General features: G+C 39.3%; 1 protein-coding gene across 3 annotated transcripts in view; it reads right to left on the bottom strand.

The window, feature by feature from the left end:
• SLC22A3 (solute carrier family 22 member 3) overlaps nt 1-21,017 on the bottom strand; it is a 137,575-nt gene extending 116,558 nt beyond the window's left edge. Inside the window, exon 1 of one of the 3 annotated variants that reach the window (XM_072637706.1) lies at nt 20,376-21,017. In XM_072637706.1, the coding sequence (XP_072493807.1) occupies nt 20,376-20,825 (450 nt within the window). In that variant the 5' untranslated portion in view covers nt 20,826-21,017. The remainder of the gene's footprint in view (nt 1-20,375) is intronic. The other 2 variants (XM_072637705.1, XM_072637704.1) reach the window with 2 other exon arrangements.
• Nucleotides 21,018-21,218: the final 201 nt, after the last annotated feature.

Raw genomic sequence — 21,218 nt, 5'->3', positions numbered from 1 at the left:
TCCTTCAGGTAGAGGAGAGGAAGAAAGTCACCTGCTAGATACCCCCTACCTCCCAGAAAAATCTATTAATTAAATAATGTTGAAAAATTCCTTTAGGAGTTCAAGGAAACTTTTGACATGCCACTCAGACCTCTCACTGCTACAATGGAGTCACCCATTCTATTGGAGGCAAAGATTATGGTAGAAGATGCCAGCTCCTTTTTTTCAGGATTTTATAAAAATAAATTACTAAGAAAGAATTAAGTGCCTAGTATATGCCAAAGATAGATTCTGAGGATATACATCTATAAGTGAGATAGCTCTTGCCCTCAAGGAGCTTATATTCTAATATGGAGATACAACACAAATAGGGAAGTAGGAGCCAGGAAAGGGAAGCTAGATGGTTCAGTAAAAAGAATGCCAGGCCTGGAGTCAAGAAGACCTGAGTTCTATTCCAGCCTCAGACACTTACTAGTTGTGTGACCCTAGGCAAGTCACTTAACCCTGTTTGCGTCAGTTTCTCATCTGTAAACTTAGCTGGAGACACTCCAGTATCTTTGCCAAGAAAATCCCCAAATGGGGTCATGAAGAGTCAGGCACAACTGAAATGACTAAACAGCAAGAGAAAAGAGAAGGTTTGTCTAGGGAATCACAGGGATTGTGAGTAGAGCTATCCAATCATACTGATGGCATGGATTTGACTAGTGTGCCTAGAGCAAGACATAGAAATGAGGAGAGGGAAGGGTTGCTGTTTGTCTTTACTTTCCAACAGGACCAATGATATCATGGGGTGAGGTCTTGACTCACACGTGAACTGGATTTAAGTGAGGCAGAGTTATCCAAAGTCATCAGCCTCACCCTCTCTTCCAGAGTCATGGAAGTCCAATGGCAAGACAAAAATCAAAACTGGGATGCAGTGAATGACCTTGGCATCTCAAATGTCTGACTAAATTCTAAGTGCTATATACAGCCTGCTTCAGCCACCTTCAGGGTTGTTGGAACAAACTGTTCTTATCCACCCATTCCATCAGGGGAAGTCTTCACATGCTTGGGTACACACCCTTCAATACGCCAATGGATTTGAGGTCTTTTGGTTATCCTCAACCCTCAACCTGGTTTGATTCATCTGTTTTACTGAGATGTGCAATACACATTTTGGAGTCAGAGGTGAGAGTTGGGTAAAAGTAGACATCAAAAGTAGATGAGAAGCCCTGAAAAGGGCTCAGGAAGCCTTCACACCAGAGCTGCTAGTTCTCTCTGAATACCCCATACCCTCCAGGAGAAAGAATACGTATGTGGAGGAGGAAAGATGACAAGATGAGTGTGCTGAGTAGGCTCTGACTTCCTGGTAGATAACTGGATGAGATGAGAAGATGATCTAGGGCTGGCTAGGTATAGTGGGATTGATGACAGTTTTACTCTTTCCCCAACCCCAACTAGTCAGGATAGTTGAGGTCCAAGGGTTCTTAGCTATTTAGTATGTCAAAAATGAATGGATTAACCAATCTCTGGAGGCCCAGGCCCAAAAGATCACTATTTCTGGCCTTTGATTTCCTGATGGATAACTGGATGGGCTAGAATATATGCTCCATTTTTGGAATCACCTACACATTGAACTAATTAGAATGGACATAGCTACTAATCTGCTTGCCTGTGTTCATTCATCTATATGTCACTCAGTCAATCAGTAAACATTTATTAAGTACCTACTATGTAGCAGGGACTGTATTTAGTGCTGAGGATACAAAAAGAAGGTAAAAGCAGCCTTTGCCTTCATGGAACTCATAACTTAACAGAAGACAACAAGCAGACAAATACATACAAACAAGGTATATACAGGATAAATGGGAAATAAGTAAGGAAAAGCACTAGAATTAAGAGGAATTGGGAAGGGTTTCCTGTGGAAGAGGAGATTTTAACTAGCACTTGAAGGAAGTCAGGCAACATAAATAAGGAGGGAGAGAATTCCAGGCATGGGGGACAGCCAGAGAAAATGCCTAGAGCTGAGAAATAGAGGGTTTTGTTCATGGGTTTGCAAGGGGGTCAGTGTCACTGGATCAAAGAGTATGCATGAGGGATTAAGGGATAAGAAAACTGAAAAGATTATTGCCAAGGTTGTGGGGGACCCTGATGTTTTCTCTAAGCCTTCAGAAGGCTGTCAGACGATGAAGTAGTCTCAGGTCTAGTCTACCTCCATTGACCAGGTAATAATCCACCTACAGACTACCCTAACTACACTACAGGAAGAAGAACGTAAGGAAAGCATGCCCTTTTACCAAGCATGTGTCATACTAAGGGTACAGAATTGTTGGGGAGCTGCAGACAACCTCCATTCATTTTTCTTTCCCTTAAATAGCTGAAAATATCACAAGCACCCATAAGACAATGAATGGCTCTTGGAAATGGCTTATTTGAGAGAATAAGGAAATCTGTGGATGTTGCCATCTTACAAAGCTTTTCAATTAACAACAAATATATCTTTTGTTTATTATGTTTAGAATGGTACTTTCAGTTTATTTTAAATATCATTTCAATTCATATTGAGGTTAAACAGATTCTGAACCAAGAAGTGTACTTAGAAAGAAGAAATGGAGGCCACAGGAGTCTCACGTGAGAATACTTCATGTAGAACTAAAAAAACTCTTAGAGTGAAACTTTTGTTTTTAGAGGAAAAAGACCTATGACCCAGATTTTTTTGTGGAGGGGGGGAGTGAAAACCTATGATTTAATTGGTGTCCTAAAGCAGATATGAAAAAGTTCTTCAAAATAGCTTGAAAAAATTGGCTAGATAAGTGGCATATTCAGGATGACATATAGTTAGGATGGGTTAGAAGTGGACTTAAATTGAGGTATTTAAAGGCTCACACTTTATCCCCTAGGCCATAATGGCACTCATGTCCCAGGTATTAGAATTAAAATATGTTCCTAATATTCCACTATAGGATTCAACTTTTAACAAATGTTCATCAAGTGCTGACCACATCAAATAACTGAGTTAGCAGAGGTAGGCAGCTTGGAACCAATGGAAAAAATAGAGGCTCTGGGATCAGAGGGAATGATCAATATACTTCCAGAGGAGACAAAATAAGAGGGGTTCAAGGGATGGGATAGAGGAGCCATTTTTCTTATCTTGACTGATTTCAATCTCATTGCTTTCTAAAGAAAAATGAAAAATCTTAGGGAAAAATTAGGAAGGAGGAAGATTGTTGAAGGTATTGGGGAAGGGAATAGGAAAGAAGAAATCAGCACTTTCTATGTGTGAGGCATTGCGTTAAATGATAGTAATACCAAAAAAAGGAAGAAAAAATTGTCTGCCCTCAAGGAGCTTATAGTCTACTGAAGGGAATATAACATGCCCGCAGATAAGGGAAAATTATATCTATCTACATCTATCTCATATATCTATGTCTATTTTTGTTGTTATTGAGTCATTTCAGTCATGTACAATTCTCCATGACCTCATTTGAGGTTCTCTTGGCAAAGCTACTGGAGTGGGTTGCCATTTCCTTCGTTAGCTCATTTCATAGATGAGGAACTGAGTCAAACAGGGTTTGCCCAGTGACTTGCCCAGGGTTACACAGCTTATAAATATCTGAGGTCAGATTTGAACTCAGATCCTTCTGACTTCATGCCCAGCCCTCTATCCACTGTGCCATCTATCTATCTATCTATCTATCTATCTATCTATCTATCTATCTATCTATCTATCTCTATATATATGTATGTATACATATACATCTATATGCATACAAATATACATATATAATGCAAAGTGATTTCAGATTGGTTGGGGGGCAGGGTATAACAGTTAATGGAATTGGGAGAGTTCTCTTGAAAGAGGTAGCACTTAAACTAAGCTCTGTAGAAAGCTAGAGATTTCAAGAAGCAGAAATGAGAAAGGGAAGCACTCCAAGTAAGGGACAACATATACAAAGGTGTAGAGGAAAGAAATGAAAAAGTCATAAACAGGAAACCTCAAGCAGGCCAGTTCATCCATACTGGAGAGTATAAGAGGGAGAGTAATGTGTAAACAGCCTGGACAGATAGTCTGGAGGCAGATTGTGAAGGGCTTTAAATGCCAAAAGAAGTTTATTCTTTATCCTAGGGGCAATCCTACAGAGACTCAAATGTCCAGGAGCAGGAGAGCATCGTGGTCAGAACTATGCCTTAGGAATACATATCTGGCAGCTAAGTTAGGGATGGATTGTAAAGAGGAGAAATCAGATATAAGGAGTCAGTTAGGAAACTATTGTAATATTCCAGGTGTGAGAGGTGATGAAGACTTTATTTAGCATGACTGTGGTGTGAGTAGACATCTTGAAGGCAACTGATGCCAAGTTAACTTGCATTTATTAAGTACTAACTATGTGCCAGGCACTGTGAACACAAATGCAAAAAGACACTGGAAACACAAATGCGGAAAGAAGAGATGATCCTCTCTCTCCGGGAGTTTACTAATGGATGAAGATAACATATAAAAGGAAACTGAAGTGGGGGAAATGGAAGATATGGAAGTCCAGAGAGTTAGGAGGTCAGTCAATAGAGGAATGAAGACCTGGTTGGCATCACTATCCTCCTTTAAATGGAGGACCTGGGAGGAACTGGCCAATCAGAGGGAGAGGCTACAGAGCCAAAGTCCCCTTCTTTCCAATGGGAGAAATTCAGGGTTGGAATGAGCTTTCAGGGTGAAGAGGTTTCTGTAGCATTCTAGAGAAAGTCCAGGGAGTCAGGAAGGCTTCATGGAGAGGAGTGACATTATGACTGACCTGGGCATCCTCTTTAAAAATGGAAGTTCTGGGATCTGATGTCAGACATGTTGTGAAGACAGATTTCATACAAAGCCTAGCAATTGATTGGATATGGTGATGGGGGTGGGGTGGGGAGAGAGGGGTTTAGGTAAGAGTAAAGAGATTTGAAATAAAAAACTTGGAAACATGCACCTTGGACAACATGTGCAGGACTCTTTAGGAGTCACCTTTATTAATTCTTGACTGCTCTCATGTAGGGATTCTTTCCAAAGGCTCACTATCACACACTTTCACAAAGGCTCTCACCCACTGAGCCACTGCTAGGAGGAAGAAAAAACAAAACAAAACCAGGCTTCTTTGGCAGCTATAATCTCTTCAACTGTACATCTAATCATTAGTTGAAGTGTTTTGAGTCTGGGAAACTGTGGGGTGATTTATGTGAGTGACATTTTCAGAAAGGTGGGACAGTCAAATATGCCATTTGAGGCTGCCATCCTAAGAAGGCTTTAGAATACAGCAATCCTTTGAAGGTTAAGAAATTAAGAAGAGAGATTAGAAAAGGGGAAAAGGACAGGTTTTTTAAGGCTTGGTGATTACATTTTTTTGGAGAAATGACAACCTATACTTAAATACACATTTAATCTTGACATGTTGTATGGGTTATCAAAAATCTCAAGAAATAATATCTAAGCTAAGGGGAAAGTCTTGAAAAATTAAATTGCAAGCAATAATATCACAAATTATGCCATTTCCACAAAGAAATTGAAAATTAGGTGTTCAAAATAATTGGGAAAGGATATCGTGATGACAATTATTTCTGAAAAACACATAAATATATCCATATTTTCATATCTTTCTCATGATGGCAAAAAAGACATTGACCTAAAATGAGTGAGTTCTGAATTTTTATTTCACCAAATTAACCCAGCACCACTAATCTGTGTTGGGCTCTGTTTATAAAAAGCAGTTATAGCTTTTGCCATGAGATTTATATGTGTATATGTACATATATATGTATATAACAAAGTACCTTAGTTCAAAAACCTTGATTCTTAAATACATATTATGAAAGGTTGAGTTTCAATCCTATGATGGATTTTATGATATTTGTATTTATCTTGTAGCATACTAATTCATCAAAATCACAAGCCTGGCTGCCATTCCGGTCTTCTCTTGCTTCACGTAATTGGCATTTACTTGGTACTGACAATGAGAGCTTTTCTTCTGGCCAAAAAATCCAGATGTTAGAAACGGTCATTTAGCACCATTTCCTTCTTGCCTAACAACTTTAACTATATAACTACATTACAAATTCAACTTTATAAGAATCAATAATTAACGAAGTTCTTACAGTGGCTAGCAATTAAATACATTTCCATGCAGAACAATTTAAGAAAAATGCTTTAAAAATATATAGCAGTACTAAATATGACTCTTTTTTCATCTTAAGGGAAAAAGCTAAAATGAGACAAGTATTATTTCACTAAGAACTATTTTCCCCCACTCGATTTCAATACTACATACGTACATACATACATACATACATACATACATATATATATATATATATATGTATAGTATACTCTCAAATGAATTGCCTAAACAATACATGGGTAAAATTGTATTACCCTTTGGTCATTACATTGAGAGTTATCTTTTGTAACCCATGCTATGAAAATGTATCTGGGGCAGGGATGGGAAAATTTTTCAAATCCTTCCAAAATTTGTAGTTTGAGGGGACAGAGATAGGTATAAAGAGAAGAACCTTGGGCCAAAGGTCATATCTGTGCCTCTGAACAATCTGCAGACTGTATCTGTACTCAGTTACATAGAGCCCTTAGATAGATGACAGCTGGCAAGCAGACAAGTTGGCTACAATCCTAACTGGCTAGAGAAGCAGCACATCCAAAAGTGGGGGTCTGACATGCTCCAATAGACTATCTTGGCTGTCTTCCTTACACACCAAAGCATCTCTTTGGCTGGAAACCTCCCTTCGTGACAACCAAGACCAAGTTCAATCATACATTCTGCTGAAAATCTCACCAGTACTTTTCTTTTAAGAAACCAAATGTCCGTATCTAAACAAATCAAATTCATCTATTCATTCATGTATTCACATTTCATCAGTTTGACAAATATTTATGGAGTACTTATATAAATATAAATGAAGTATAAATGAAGAACTGATGTTAAAGACTGAGGGAAATAAAAAGATTTATAAGGAATGGTCACTGCCTAAAGGAGTTTAAACCTATATGGAGAGAAAATAGCTTATCATTAGATAGTACTGGATGATTTAAAAAGCTTTCCTCATCAACAATATTATGAGATATTAGCACTGCAGCAATTTTTAGATGAGAGAACTGAGTCTCCGAGAGGTAAAGTCACTTGTACCTATAAGTTCCTGACTCCAAGTCTAGCATTGATCTTATGTATTACATGCCTAACTAATTGCCATTGCAAGTCATTTTGTGATAAAGTAGAAAGTAACAGTTAAAAGGGGCCCTATGAGACCAGGATGTGAATTCACAATGATTAGCATTATCAAAGAAGACTTTATGTTAGATGTAGCATCAAGCTGGTCCTGGAAGGATGGGTGGGATTTTGTTAGGTGAATGTGTGTGCGTTGGGAGGGAAGGAAGAAAGACATTTCAGTTAGAGGGCATGGTATGAACAAAGCCACTGAGGGAAGCAAAAACAAGTTATGTTAGAACAATTACAAGTTACTGTTGCTACTGCTTGGAACATAGGGGAATTATGAAAAATATGACTAGGGAAACAGAGTTTTGGGATAGATAATGGAGGGCTTTGAATGGTAAATAAGGAAGTGGTATTTTGTTCTGCCAGCAACAAAGAGCCTTCAAAGATTTTTTTAGTAGTGGTTTTGTTTTCATCAGCATTTTAGGAAGACTAATCTAATAGTAGTTGCATAAGAGGGATTCCATGGGCAAAATAACATAAGTCAGGGAAATCATTTAGGAAGTAAGATTTGAAGTCCTGAACTCAGGTAGAGGCAGGAAAAATGGAAAAGGAAAGAAAGATAGGGAAGCTATAGGGAATAAGGAAGCAATGTGTTACAAGTGGAAAGAGTATGGAAGTCATAAAAAATGATTTGGTCAAGGTCCTGTCTCTAACAAGTAATGCAACCATAAGCAAGTCAGTAAATTTACTATATTTAAACTCCTAGAAAGCATGGACTGTGCTAAATCTCCAACACAGGACCTTATTATTAAAAAATGTTTATTGAATTGAATGTTGAAAACAGTTTCCTCATCTGTAAAACTTGGTGATTGGATTAGATGCTAACAGATATGCCAAATTAACTGATCTGCTCCTCCTTGCAAATAGTGTGATAAATTAACTTTTGTTGTGTTAATGAAGTAGATAATCTAAAAGTCACTTAACTCCAGAATATTTTGCTTTTTATAGCAGAGTATCCTTCTTGGTTGTAAACTTTTTAGCTTGGACAAATATTAAAAAGAATCTTTATCCTCAAGAAACACTGGACAGGTTGGGTATTAAAGGCAGTACTGATAGAGAAAAGCTGGAAGGACATTAGGTGGCAGAGGAAGGAAGATTTAGGATTATGAATCTGGCACAGAAAAGTCACACAATTAAAAAAGTACATTAGAATGTCACTCATTTTTTAAAAATCATTGAAGCACCGAACTTAAAATAAAAAGATATTGAATGATATTTAAAACTTAAAAAAAAAACTCTACAATGGAGTTAAAAGTGTCCTGTTCATTTGATTTGAGTTTTTTCCCCCTAGTTTCTGATTACTTAATATTTTTCATCAGCATCCACTGAAATTTCCATTTCAGTATTTTTATTCAATCATGGGTATCACATATTAAAACAGATATTGGTAAGCTGGAGCTGTTCAGAGGAGAGCAGACAATCTAGTGAAGGCCTTTAAGTCTGTTTCCCATAAGGAAGAGGAACCTGAGGGTGTTTAGCTGAAAGTAGGAAAGATTCAGGGTGGGCATGATAACTATCTTCAAGTGTAAAAGTGGTCAGTCTGTGGGAAAGGGATTAGATTTGTTTCTGGTTGGCCTCAAAGAAAGTAGAAACAGGAATAATGGGTAGAAATTGTGAAGAAGCTAATTTAGGCTTAATATTAGAAGAAATCTCTTAATCAGAGATATCCAAAAGTGAATTGGGTTGCCTCACGAGAAGGTGGATTTCTCTACCATTCCTCCCTCCCCCAAGGTCTTCAAGAAGAGGTTCTCTTCTCAAGGATGTCCTCTCATGTGTCAGTTACACTGGTAAGGTTGTTGACCTTCCGTTCTCCAAGAGGACCAAAATGACTTCATCTCTATGCTAGATCAAGTTACAATACATCCAACTGTGGCTGATCAGACCAATACAAGCTTGGAATGCTCTACCACAGGTCAGGCACAAATAGTCCCAGTGAACATTTGGGGTGGATTCTCTAAATGTGTGCATCTTGAATTCCTTTTGAGCTACTTCAGTTCTGCTTTGCTCATACAGTATAGCACCTTCTCAGTTATACTAGATGGCTACTAAAATCCCTCCCATTTTTTCATCCATTTCTCTTATCTATTTGATTAAAAAGTAATAACAGAAGGATTCATCTCTCAAAAACAACTTGCCTGACACTAATTATGAAAATATATGAAATTAAATTTATGAACTGTTTCCCCTGCAACCTTCTAATGCCCATAAATCTACACTCAATCTTCAGAATAGGAGGCTTTGGTCCTTACTCTTCTCTGTTTATTTTTCAGAGGCAACAATTTATGGCATCAAAATCCCCTTAATATATTACCAACTCGAGCCACACATGTTTCCTTTCATCTTGTGCTGTCGCTTAACCTTTCCAGCTGGCATTCATTCTATGAAATCGGAGCTGTCCTGTGCGTATGCTGGACATAAGCAACAACAAAAAGTGGTAGTCAGGACGTGGGATACTGTCAAATAGGGGTGGGGGAGGAAGGTAGCAAAAGGGTGTAGTACCCTTAGAGAGAAGCCTGGATTACTCACCATAAAAGGGATACATGCTGGTTTATGTAAGTGTGGACCTCATAAAGGACATTTTTACCATCTTTCAGGGAGGCCAAAGTGAATACTAAGTTTTATTAAATTACAAGGATATGAACTATTGTCCCAGAAACCTGATATTGCCCTACTGCTGAAATTGGCAAGAATCATAAACACCAAATGTTATACTGTGTGTACTCTCCTTGGATAGAGAGTCAATGCTTTACCCATTTCCCTCTTATTTGCCCTCAGTAGGCTCTCAAAGGCTCAGGGCTACTTAGTGCTAGATCCAGTCTCTGCTAGGACACACACTCCTTCCATTTCTATTCTTCATCTTGGAAAAAAAAAAAATCTAGTTTTCTCACTTTGGACATTCCCGTGCTGGTGTATTTCAAACTTATCCTCTCTATGGGAAGATGAAAAAAAATATATTAACTTTGCCTTTGCCGGGCAATGATAAAAGGAAAAAACCTCCCATAACTGGCAAAAAAAAAAATTGTGTCAGGGAAAGAAACTTCACAAATTGCAATGTTAATGTAATGGAAATGTGTTGCTTCTGTTCTTTCTTCATGAAATACAACAAAGTTTTTTTTTTAATAGATCAAGATATAATTGATAACAAAAGAATATTCATTTAGCCACAAAGAACAACATCTCCGTTAAACTAAGGCAAATTGAGAGAGAACGATCTCTGTAGGCAGAAGCAGGAAAACAATATATATGATGACTACAACAGTGTAAATGAAACAAAACCATGAAAGCTGTGTAATTATCACATCCTCGAGTGGCCCTGGAGAAGAGTTTTTAAAAATATACCTTCACCCATTCTTTACAGAGGTGTACTGGGGGAGAGGGGACTATTGCATATGTTGTCACACATAGCTGACAACCCCAACACTTTTGTTGTTGTTCAATCATTGTACTCATGTCTAGCTCTTTGTGATCCCTTTTGGGTTTTTCTTGGCAAGGATACTGCAGTGATTTGCCATTTCCTCCTGCAGCTGATTTTACAGATGAGGAAACTGAGGCAAAGAGTGTTAGGTGACTTGCCCAAGGTCACACAGCTAGTAAGTGTCTGAGGCTGGATTTGAACTCAGGTCTTCCTGACTCCAAATCTGGCAGCCTATCCACTGGGCCATCTGGTTGCCCTAACAACAACATATTTTCTTTTAAGATCCTGTTTTACCAGGGATAGCTTGCTTGTAGAGGGAGGTGGGAAAGAGTAAGTCAAAAATTAAGGTCATGTCAAAAGATATTAATAAAAATAAGATTAATTCTTTAAAGAACCAATCAAGAATCATCATTCTACATAAAAATAGCTAGCACTTATGTAACAGTTTTCTGGTCTGCAAAATGCTATTTCTAGTTTATTTCATTTGACCCTCACAACCATGCTGTGGGTTACAAAATAGACTAAATGACTTGCCCAGGGTCACACAATTAAGTAAGAGTTTGAGGAAGAATTTAAACTCAGGTCTTGCTGACTCAAAGTCCAGGTATCTTATCTATCAAGTGCAGATATGTGAAAACTACTGCTGCTACAGTAAAAACCTGGTACTAAAGGTACACAGAGATAACTAGAAGAGCTTTAAGCAATGAAAACCAATGCATGACCAGAATAAAATGAAAACTTTTTTCCTATTTCCTTAAACCTTCAACTATTCTTTCTCCTTAACCTACTTCACCCTTCAACCTAACCCCATCATTCAGATCAGATTCATCACCATTAAAAACAATAGTTACTATTATTTTAAAGGGTACAAGGAATTGTATCAAGGGGCAAGAATGGGGGCAAAAATTACCAGGTCTGCTTCCTCCCTTCCAGCGTTGCCAAGTACTTTATTACAGTATATGGAAACTTCAAGGTAATTTGCATGGTTCTAGTGCTAGCTGCCACAGACATGATAAGAACTGAAAGGACTTTACTCACAGCAACTTAAATATTAGAAGAGGTCTCCACGTGGCAGAGTTGGGGGGGAAAAACAGACTTTGACCTTTTGTGTGTTGATTGTAATTAATTTCTGCCCCTCTCATTTGGAGGGTGGAGCCACAAATGCCTCCACTGAAGGAGGGAAATAGGACTGAAATGTCTTCTAAGACATTTCCTCATTTCCCACCTGAGTGGACTTCTTTGGTTCTCAATCATGTCCTGCCCTATCCTCCCCATCCCCTTTTACCTTTCTTTTTCCTCCCACTTATTAATGCAGTATTTATTTGTCTTCCCTCTGTCAAACCCTCAGCCCATGGTTCTCCCCAGGGTTGCCTGGTAAGATGGAGGTGGATGTATACACAGGCTGGAAGAGACATGGAAGTACCAGAAGGACAAATAGGAACAATTCAGAAACACTGGGGGATAGAAATGGCTCCATCACTTGATGAAGAGGATGAGGAAGGTCACCATCAGACAAAAGAACCCCATGGCCTCAGACAGCACAAAACCCAGGATGGCCGTAGGAAAAGAGCTACCACATCTGGGAAGGATTCCTGGCATAACCAAATGATGAGACTTCCAAAAACAGCCACAATTCCAGCTCCAGAGCCGGCCACCCCCACAGTGGCAGCCCCAGTCCCAATGTATTTAGCTGCTATGTCAATGTCCCTTGAGACTGTGGTAGTTTGGAATCCACATCTGCAGACAAGTGAGGTCAAGGGACCTGATGCTGCCAAAATGCTGAGGTTCTTATCTGTCCTATCATCTAGCCATTTTAGCACCACTGCAGATAACGGTCTACTCGGCAGCTGAGAGCTCCTCTTCACAAGGGCAGGGGTAGAGATGAACTTGGCATAGGTGTACATTCTCAGGGGGTGGGGGGCAAAACTGAAGAGCTGCCAGCAGAGCAGAGGAGACAGAGAGGGGCCCTTTTTAACCTTTCTTTTCTGTGTTATCTTCCCTCATTAATTAGATTGTAAGCTTCTTGAGGGAAAGAATTCTCTTTTTCATGTTTGTATTTTCAGTGTTTAACACTGAAATAATAGGTGCTTAATAAATCTCTGTTGACTATTCTTGACTGACTGTGTGAGGCTGGAAGGTCAGACTAACAGAAGAGCTACACGTGTGTTGATTAATCCTTTAATTAACTTAATTTATTATATACATAGTGTATATACATATATATAATAAATTAATTAATCCTTTAGGTTGGATAGTATTACAAAATAGTCTCTTTGAAAACAAAGAAGCCTCAGCAACAGCAGTAAGTCCAATACGTGACAAGGAAACCCAACAGCAGATAATGGCAATGGGTCAACAGAGAATCATCTAAGAGCAGCTTCACAGCAACACTGTCTAATCTAAAGTTCTTTTTGTTTATTTGTAGTCTCTCTTTGGTTCTCGAAGAAGACCATCTCGAAGCCTGTACTCTTTCCTGATTGCTAGGAAAGGCCCTACAAGGTATTTCAGCTGGGGTGTAACTCTACAAATGTGAGTTGTCCCAAGTATTCCCTCTCCTACTAGCAGCATGGGACATTGAGAGATTGTATTCCTTTGTCTGGGCTGCTGGAGAGGAGGGGGAGATTTTGCTTTCCTATTTACTTTGATTAATTAATTAATTAAAAAGTTAATTGAAAGCTGTGTCATTGGATTTCCAGTCTGTTGGTAGATAATGCAAAAGATGGGAGATTAAGTCACATATAACCTATAAAACCTAAGTTTAGGAAACATATTTGATCTATGCTACATTATTACACATGTCCCATGGCAGAGACAGTTAACATAGAAAATATAGTATAGAAAGTATAGATAGTTAACATAGAAAGTATAAATAATAGAAGTTATAGCAAAACCAAATGCACTGAAGAACAATCTGTGAGTCATCAACTTACATCGGTCTTCAGAGAACTCCATATGTGAAATAAGCTTTTTCATCTTCATCTATATCATACAAAAACTTATTTTTATATTTAAGAATCTAATTCCAAGGGCAATGCTTTTCCTCTGACAGACACTGATTCTGACCCCTTCATGCTGTAGCAGGGTTTTTCCTGAATTGTGGTAGACAAAAAGTTCTTTACTCAATAGCCAGTCTTTTAGTGATAAAGCCTCTTCAGGCTGAGTTTCAGTTGGTGTTAGAGAACAATTCAGTTTGCTGCTGAGCCCATACCTGAACCTCTTCCTTCCAGAACTTTGGTTCTACCGATATAACTAAACCTTCAAGTCACTTCTACCCCAACCTTTTCCCTCCCCCGCCCCAGTAAGGAGCCACTGGAAGAAGACTTTGATAGGAGGAAGCATCAGATAAGGAATTTACTGAAAACATTTAAATAAGAAAACTATTTGCTAAAGATAATATTTGTCAATATTTCTTTGGCAAAGCCTAGTATTCAGACCTTTGTAAATGGCACATATTAAAAAAAAATCCTTCCATTTGAAAGTAGTCCTGAACAACCAAGTCAAAAAGGTTTTGAAGCTTGACCGAATCAATCAAAATGGTGTACTGTAGGGAAAGTTACCCCCCTCAACTCCTACCCCCATCTCTTGAATTGAGCTGTGTATAAAATGGAATAATAGCTTGCATTTATGTAGCACTTTAAGGTTTGGGGGGGAAAACAACTTTACAAATATCTTATTTTATCCTCACAACCACTCCAGGAAATATTGTTAGCTCCATTTTACAAATCAAGAAACTAAGGCAGACAGAGATTAAGTGATTTGACTAGGGTCACATAGCTGTTAAATGTCTGAGGGCCAGCTTTGAACTCATGACTTTCTGACTCTAGGCCCATGGTTCTATATTGTCTTCTGTGCCCCCGATGCAAAATTCTCCTACTAGTTGATTTAGAATATTAATAATGAAGATTAGAAGAAAGTGTTTAAATGTCTAGTTTGCATCCACATCTTATTGACATCAGGCATGAGTATTTTCTCATTGTCACATTCTTCAGCCAGACTCACTTCATCTCTTTCTGTCTTGTTTATTAAGACAAAGATCCAAGTGAGTATTTCATATGAAGCTAGGTTTGAAGCAACCAGGAGTGTTTAATGAAAACCAAAACATCTCTGCAACTCATGCATCCTGTCCCTCCAAAAAACCTCACCCCACTTAATAAGACAAAGTCTAATAAATATTTTATGGAGAAAAACCCATTCCAGACTTATAAAATCCATATCCATATGCATAAATTCATTCATTTGTGAAATATGTGTTCATTGTCATTAATAGAGGCAGCTAGGTGGCACAACGGGTTGAGCGCTGGGCTTGGAGTTAGAAAGACTTGAGTTCAAGTCTCACCTCAGAATGGGCAAATCACATACCCTGTCAGACTCAATCTCCTCAACTGTAAAATGTGGATAATAATAGCACTATGCTTCCCTTCCCCCCAGGGTCATGAGGATCAAATGAGATGACATTTGTAAAGCAATTAGTATAGTGCCTGGTACTTAGTAGGTGCTTGTTTTTGACCCCCACTCCTAATTTAGTAGTCTGTCAACAACTTTAATCCAACTTTTAGAGAGTAACAAATATACTTAGTCCTCTGAAAGATTTTAGGAAATTCACTTTAAATGATAACTAGGCTGAAAAATTAGTGCTGCACTTAGAATCATCTTTGTATCAGAGTGGAACAAGATAATAGAAGGAAATTTATAATCATAGACTGTACAGAGCTAAAAGTAACTTCAGAAGTCATCTAGTTCCACTCCTTCATTTTACAGATGGGGAAACTGATACTTGGAAAGGTTAAGTTACTTGCCCAAGTTCACACATTTGGTTAGTGGTGGAGGAAAGGTTAGAACCCAGGTCTCCTGAGTCCTATCTAGTGTTCTTTTCACTACCCTATATTGCCTAATCATACCCCAAGCTGTTCTATGATTAATAAAAGGACTAAAGTTTAAGGTCAGAGAAGTTTCCAAAAATAATCCTCATTCTCGTTGCTTTTTCCTTTCTATTTTTAATTTTCCAAAACAGAATTCTAAAACTTAGTTAGGTCAGGCTAAGTCAATTCATCAAATATTTATTATGTACCTACTATGTGCTATTCCTGGAGGACATCATTTAAAAAAAAAAACCCAGCACCATCATTTTTAGTAGTAGCTTGATAGGAGATCGAGGCAAGGTATCCTAAGAAAATATGAAGCAGAGTATACAAAAAGTAAAAGCATTAGAGTTAGTTCTTCTTTTATTAGAATGTGCAATAATGATTTCAAATTACCTGTGTTATTTATTTGCAAGTTTTTGATTAGATTTTCTGCTCACAGTCTTTTAAGCCTCCAACTTGGACCTCTGGCACATGTGAGAGCACACAAAAAGAAACAAAACTTTTTGTTTTAAATCTATGTTTAGGTTCTATTATAGTCACCTCCCAGGATAAATAACATCATTAAGCAATACGTGTTAGACATTTATTCCTACTGCTTCCGAACAAATGCTTAATCATATTGCTTTTTGAAAGGTGTCCCCAGAAACTTTTTAGAAATGGTCTTATCCTCTCAAAATAAATATGTAGATAAGAAGGGGAGTGGATATGGGAAAAGAGAAAGGGAAGAGAGGAAGAAAGGAGAGGAGAAATGTCGGAACTAATTTTTAAGATGTTTTTATTTTATTTTTCTATTCTAGTTTGGAAAATGTTATGTAATGCAATCTTCTGAATTTCTAAGAGGCAAACCTTCCTTCTTGCCTCTCACTGATCCCCTAAGAGTGTGTATGTCCAGCTGCCCCTGGAGGATCCCTATTGTGACATCACAGATGTACTCATGAGCTGTGGAGCAGCTGAGAAAAACCTTTTCTGCACTCTGAATGTCAGCACATAAAAATGATTGTTCCAGACAAACAGACTTTTCCCTTTTGTTTCCTTCCCCACTCCAAGTCATACCTGCTAATGAGGATATCCACTATATGAAAAACAAAGCCCAGGCTATTGAGTGTTACCTGACACATTGGTGGGGAAGAGGGAAGAGGGGCCGACATGGTGCATTCTCTGCTCCCTTTCCTTAATAAACATGGAGAGGTCCATTCCGTCAGGGGTATGACAACTCATCAGCTCAACTTTTTGTCGCTTGGTGGATAATCAGATGAGCAGAGACAACCAGAACCTTTATTTTGTAGAGTCGCAGGTGTTTGGTTTTGGGGGTGGGAGTGGCAGGGGTCTCATCCCTGAAAAAATAAGATCAGGACTGGCCCTTTATGAAACAGTGAAAAATAGGTGACCTTTTCCTTTGGCACAGATGCCAAAGACACCTTTGCTTTTTGTTTTCTCTTCTCAGTGCCCCTCCCCCTCTTCAGGCACCCTGTGCCCTCATGCTCTTTTCTCTCCACAGTCCTTTTATTGTCAGATAGCAGACTCCTAGAGGAACCAGAGCCTTAAATTCATAGACTGGAAGACAAATAAAGATGACTTCAGAGACTTCCTGGTCTTGAATATTCCTTGAAAATACACTGCTACTTTCTCGAGGAACTAAGAACCTGGATCCCTTAATGAACTCAAACTTACTAGAAACTAATCAAGAATATTCTTTTTAAGCTGGAATTAATTCCTTCAGTTTGAGTGAAAGTGAAATGTAAAACTTGAATCTTAGTGGTCACCTAAGCACACAAAAGGGCCCTACATGAAAGGTAACTGTAAAAATAATAACAAAAGAACCCCTGGATCTATCTACGTTAATCACAAGTGTCTTCATTAATAGAAAGAAAACACTGAGAAAGGAACAGAAAACAATGATGTTCAGCATATAGCCTAAAATCTTTAATAGTTCAAAATATTATAAACAATAGTTTCAGAAAGTAGTTTTCTTGCTTGAGCCTCATGTGGAGTTATAGGGATACTAAGTTTTTTAAGTGAATATGTGAAAATAAAAATTTCACTTGCATTACAGTTGTCTTCATAAACTATCTCTCTATCATTGTTACCTGAATTAGCTAAGGTCAAATGTTGTACAAAAATATAGCCATACAAATGATGAGAGATAGCAACAATAATCAGTCAAGTCTAATCCAGTATAAGCCAAAGCTGTAAAACACAGTTTAATCGAATAAACTCTTGGTACATTTTTCATATAGATTCTTTACTTTCACTACCCACAGTTTGTACAACATACATATTTTCTATTCATTTGAAATTATCTTTAGAATTTGGCTGTTTCATATGGAGCAGTAGTATGAGATAGACCACTAAACTTGGACTTGGGAAAGTCTTGCATACTAGGTGTGGGACAATGATAACCTCTCTGAGCCTCAGTTTCCTTATCTATAAAATGGGAATAATTATGCTTGTAGCACCTACCTACAAGGCTGTAGTATGGCTCTTTAATTAAACATGTAATTAAAACATTATATAAACATTAATTATTATTACAGAGAAAGGAAATCAGGGATAGAAATGATATGGAGTTTTCTTGATGTACTCCTAGTACTGTGTTATCATACATAACTAGTTTGGTGCTTAGTCAATACTTTCTGATCATGTTCACCCTTTCTTATTTTGTCTTGTCTTGTCAAAGGTCATCTTATATACCTAATTATAGATGTCAATAAATACCTCATATTCTATCTGGTGACTTTTTGGCAGGGCTGTAGATTTTTAACAGCAGTATGCCCTTTTTTAATTGTCCTTAGGATGAACTACCACATTACTAAAGGCACAGGAAAGGGCAGTCCTAGCCTTGTCATGGATTGCTATAGGCAATGTAAACTATCAAATCCTCCGGAAAACCATCCACAAAACAGGGTTATTACTTTCTTAAAATAGCACCTTCCTGTCAACTAGCTGCAAAGAAGAAAGTCAAGCCAGATTCAGTAGATCCTTCCTGATAACTTTTCAGGAGTTAGAGAAAAAGAGAAATGAAAAGCTCTGGTTCAGGATTTCAGCTTTCCCATGAAAGCAATGCTGAAAAAATGTCTAGCTTTTAAGCCATTGCTGCTGCAGTATCCTATGGGAGAAAGAATATGGGCTAGGACCAGGAACCTGTGGGGAAACCTCCTGGCTTTACCAGGTGAGTGCATTGGAACAATTGACTCCATTTCTTTGGGTTTGTTTCTTCTATACAAGGCAGCAATAACATTTATACTATTTATCTTTCAAAGCTATGGGGAAAATGTTTTATAAACCCTGAACTACCACATTTTAACGAGCTATTACATAAATTTCTCAACCCAGGCTTAACTGTAACATGCTAAGTCCTCTTCCATTTTGGATTCAAGAAGTCAGGCATACAAATGCACGTATACAAAGTAGACACTGCATCATCTACATAGTATCCATCTGATTACATATATAGATATATGTAACAGATCATTTACAATAAATATTATATACAAAAAGACAGTGCAGCATACCGAAACCCAAGCTGGACTTAGATGAGGAACACCTAGGCTTCAGTTCCCATTCTGCCATTTATTAGCTGTATGACTTAGGACAAGTCACTTAATTTCCTTGGCCCTCATTTTTCTCACAGGTAAAATGTTCCAATGCCTACCCTATGTACCTTGCCGAGTTGTAAAAAGCAGAGAAAGTTAAGTAGGTGAGCTGAAGACTTTCCAACAAGAACATTTCCCAAAATGGAAACTGGATGTGATGGAAAAAGAGGTAAGGCCAGGTAATTAAAATCACTATGGTGTAACGGATGGATTAACACTGCTACTCAACACAGTTAAAAGTCTTGGAAGAAATATTCCCCTACATTTAGAATTGAGCTAAAGTCACTATGGTGTAACAGATGGATTAACACTGGTACTTAACACAGTTAAAAGTTTTAGAAGAAATCTTCTCCTACATTTAGAATTGAACTGCTGGGATGACAGTAATAAAAACTGCCAAGGCCTGGGTATATTGTGACAGATGGAACTCTTGGAGTACTCATCTAGAAGAGACACACTGAAGTGTACAACTACATAAATACCATCGCAACCACAAATAAACCTGTGCTGAGTAAGTGTGGTTGCATTTGTGTATGATTGTGGTTGCACTGGTGTCCATTCCTTTCAAAAGGATGGGTCATAGTAGTATTTCCACTAAAATACCTAAATTAACTATGAATGGTAAGATTTTATCAGATCTTTGGTTAGAGTTAAGGGTGATAGAAGACCACACCTACTGTCTTATCACCTCATCACCAAGGTTCCTCTATGCATCTTAGGGATCAAATAAAGTATAATCATCCAATAATGAATAAATAAACATCCCAATAGGAAAACCACAAAGAGGAAAATGAGTAGTCTCACAGGTACTTCAGGCTCATCACCTTCACATCTAGTAACAATTTTGGAGCACTTCCAAGTCCCGTCTCCTGACTTCTGTCCCTCAACTCCACTTAACTTCGACCAGTCTTCTGAACTCAGTACACCTCTCCCTCCATCCCCATAGAAATCCAGGAGGAAAGAGGGACAGGACTCATTCTCTTAGTAATAACTAGCACTGATCTATTGAGGGAAAACTTGCAAAGCACTTTACCTGCATAAAATTATTAGATTCCAAGGTTAAGTGCTATGATTATTCTTTCCCATTTTACGTAAAGAGGAGGCAAGTAAGGCTCTGAGAGCTCAAGGCCACACAGCTAGTCGGTGTCTGATTGAATCCAGGCCCTCGCCACCTCAAGTCAAGCTCTGTGCACTCCAGGGCACTTGTTCTCTCAAGGAAGCGACCACGGAAGGTGCGGGAGGTCCCTGCCCGTGATGCCCAGCCCTGACCCAGGCCAGCGTCCCTGGGCCCACTTACCTCACTGACAATGGTGGTGTGGGACTGGCTGTACTTCCAGTTGCCCTGGCAGGGGACCAAGGGCGCCGTGCGGTTGGGGAAGGAGGCGAGCGGGTCTTCGCAGCTCAGCCCCCCCGCGGCAGCGTCGGCGGCGCCCGAAGCACTGCTCCAGTTGGCCGCTTCCAGCTGGTACCGCTCACAGCGCCCGTCGGAGCGGGCTCCCGACTCCCGAGCGCTCCGGACGGGCGCCGTGCGGTTCCATTCCTCCTCGGGGCTCCAGCCACAGCGCTCCGCCAGCGCCTCGGCTCTGGGACCCCGGCACCAGTGGTGGTCCGGGCTGATGCCCAGGAAGACCACGCTGACGAAGAGGAAGGCAAAAGTGATGCCCGTCAGGCACATCAGCATGAACACCCGCCGCTGGAAGCGCCCAAATTCGCCCGCCTTCTGCAGCACCTCGTCGAAGGAGGGCATCGTGCAAAGGAATCCAGCCTTCTCCTCTTCTCCTCCTCTTTGTTCTCCTTTTCTTCCTTTTCCTCCTCTTCTTCTTTCCCTTCCTCCGGTTCCCCAGGACCCGTGTGGCTACCGTGCCCTCTCTGCCTCCGCCGCTTCTCCTCCAACTTTGGTATAATTCCCCGCCCCCCTCCCCCAACCTTTGGGTGCAACTCTGCTGCCCCAAGGCACTTTCCTACTAATGATCCTCACGCACCCAAGCCTCTTCTTTTTCACCCCCCCTCCACCCCTCCTCACCGCGTCCCTACCTCACAACTCTGGCATCGTGCCAAGAACCAAGTCTCTTTCTCCCTTTCTCACCCCAGCAGCCCACAGCCTTACCTTCAGGGGTGGGCACAGGCAGCGTCAGGTGGC

Source organism: Notamacropus eugenii, chromosome 2 (assembly GCF_028372415.1).
Source record: "Notamacropus eugenii isolate mMacEug1 chromosome 2, mMacEug1.pri_v2, whole genome shotgun sequence".
In the NCBI taxonomy this organism is placed as follows: Eukaryota; Metazoa; Chordata; class Mammalia; order Diprotodontia; family Macropodidae; genus Notamacropus; species Notamacropus eugenii.
Note: the sequence above shows the minus strand (reverse complement) of the source record. Positions and strands in the feature narration are given on the sequence as shown.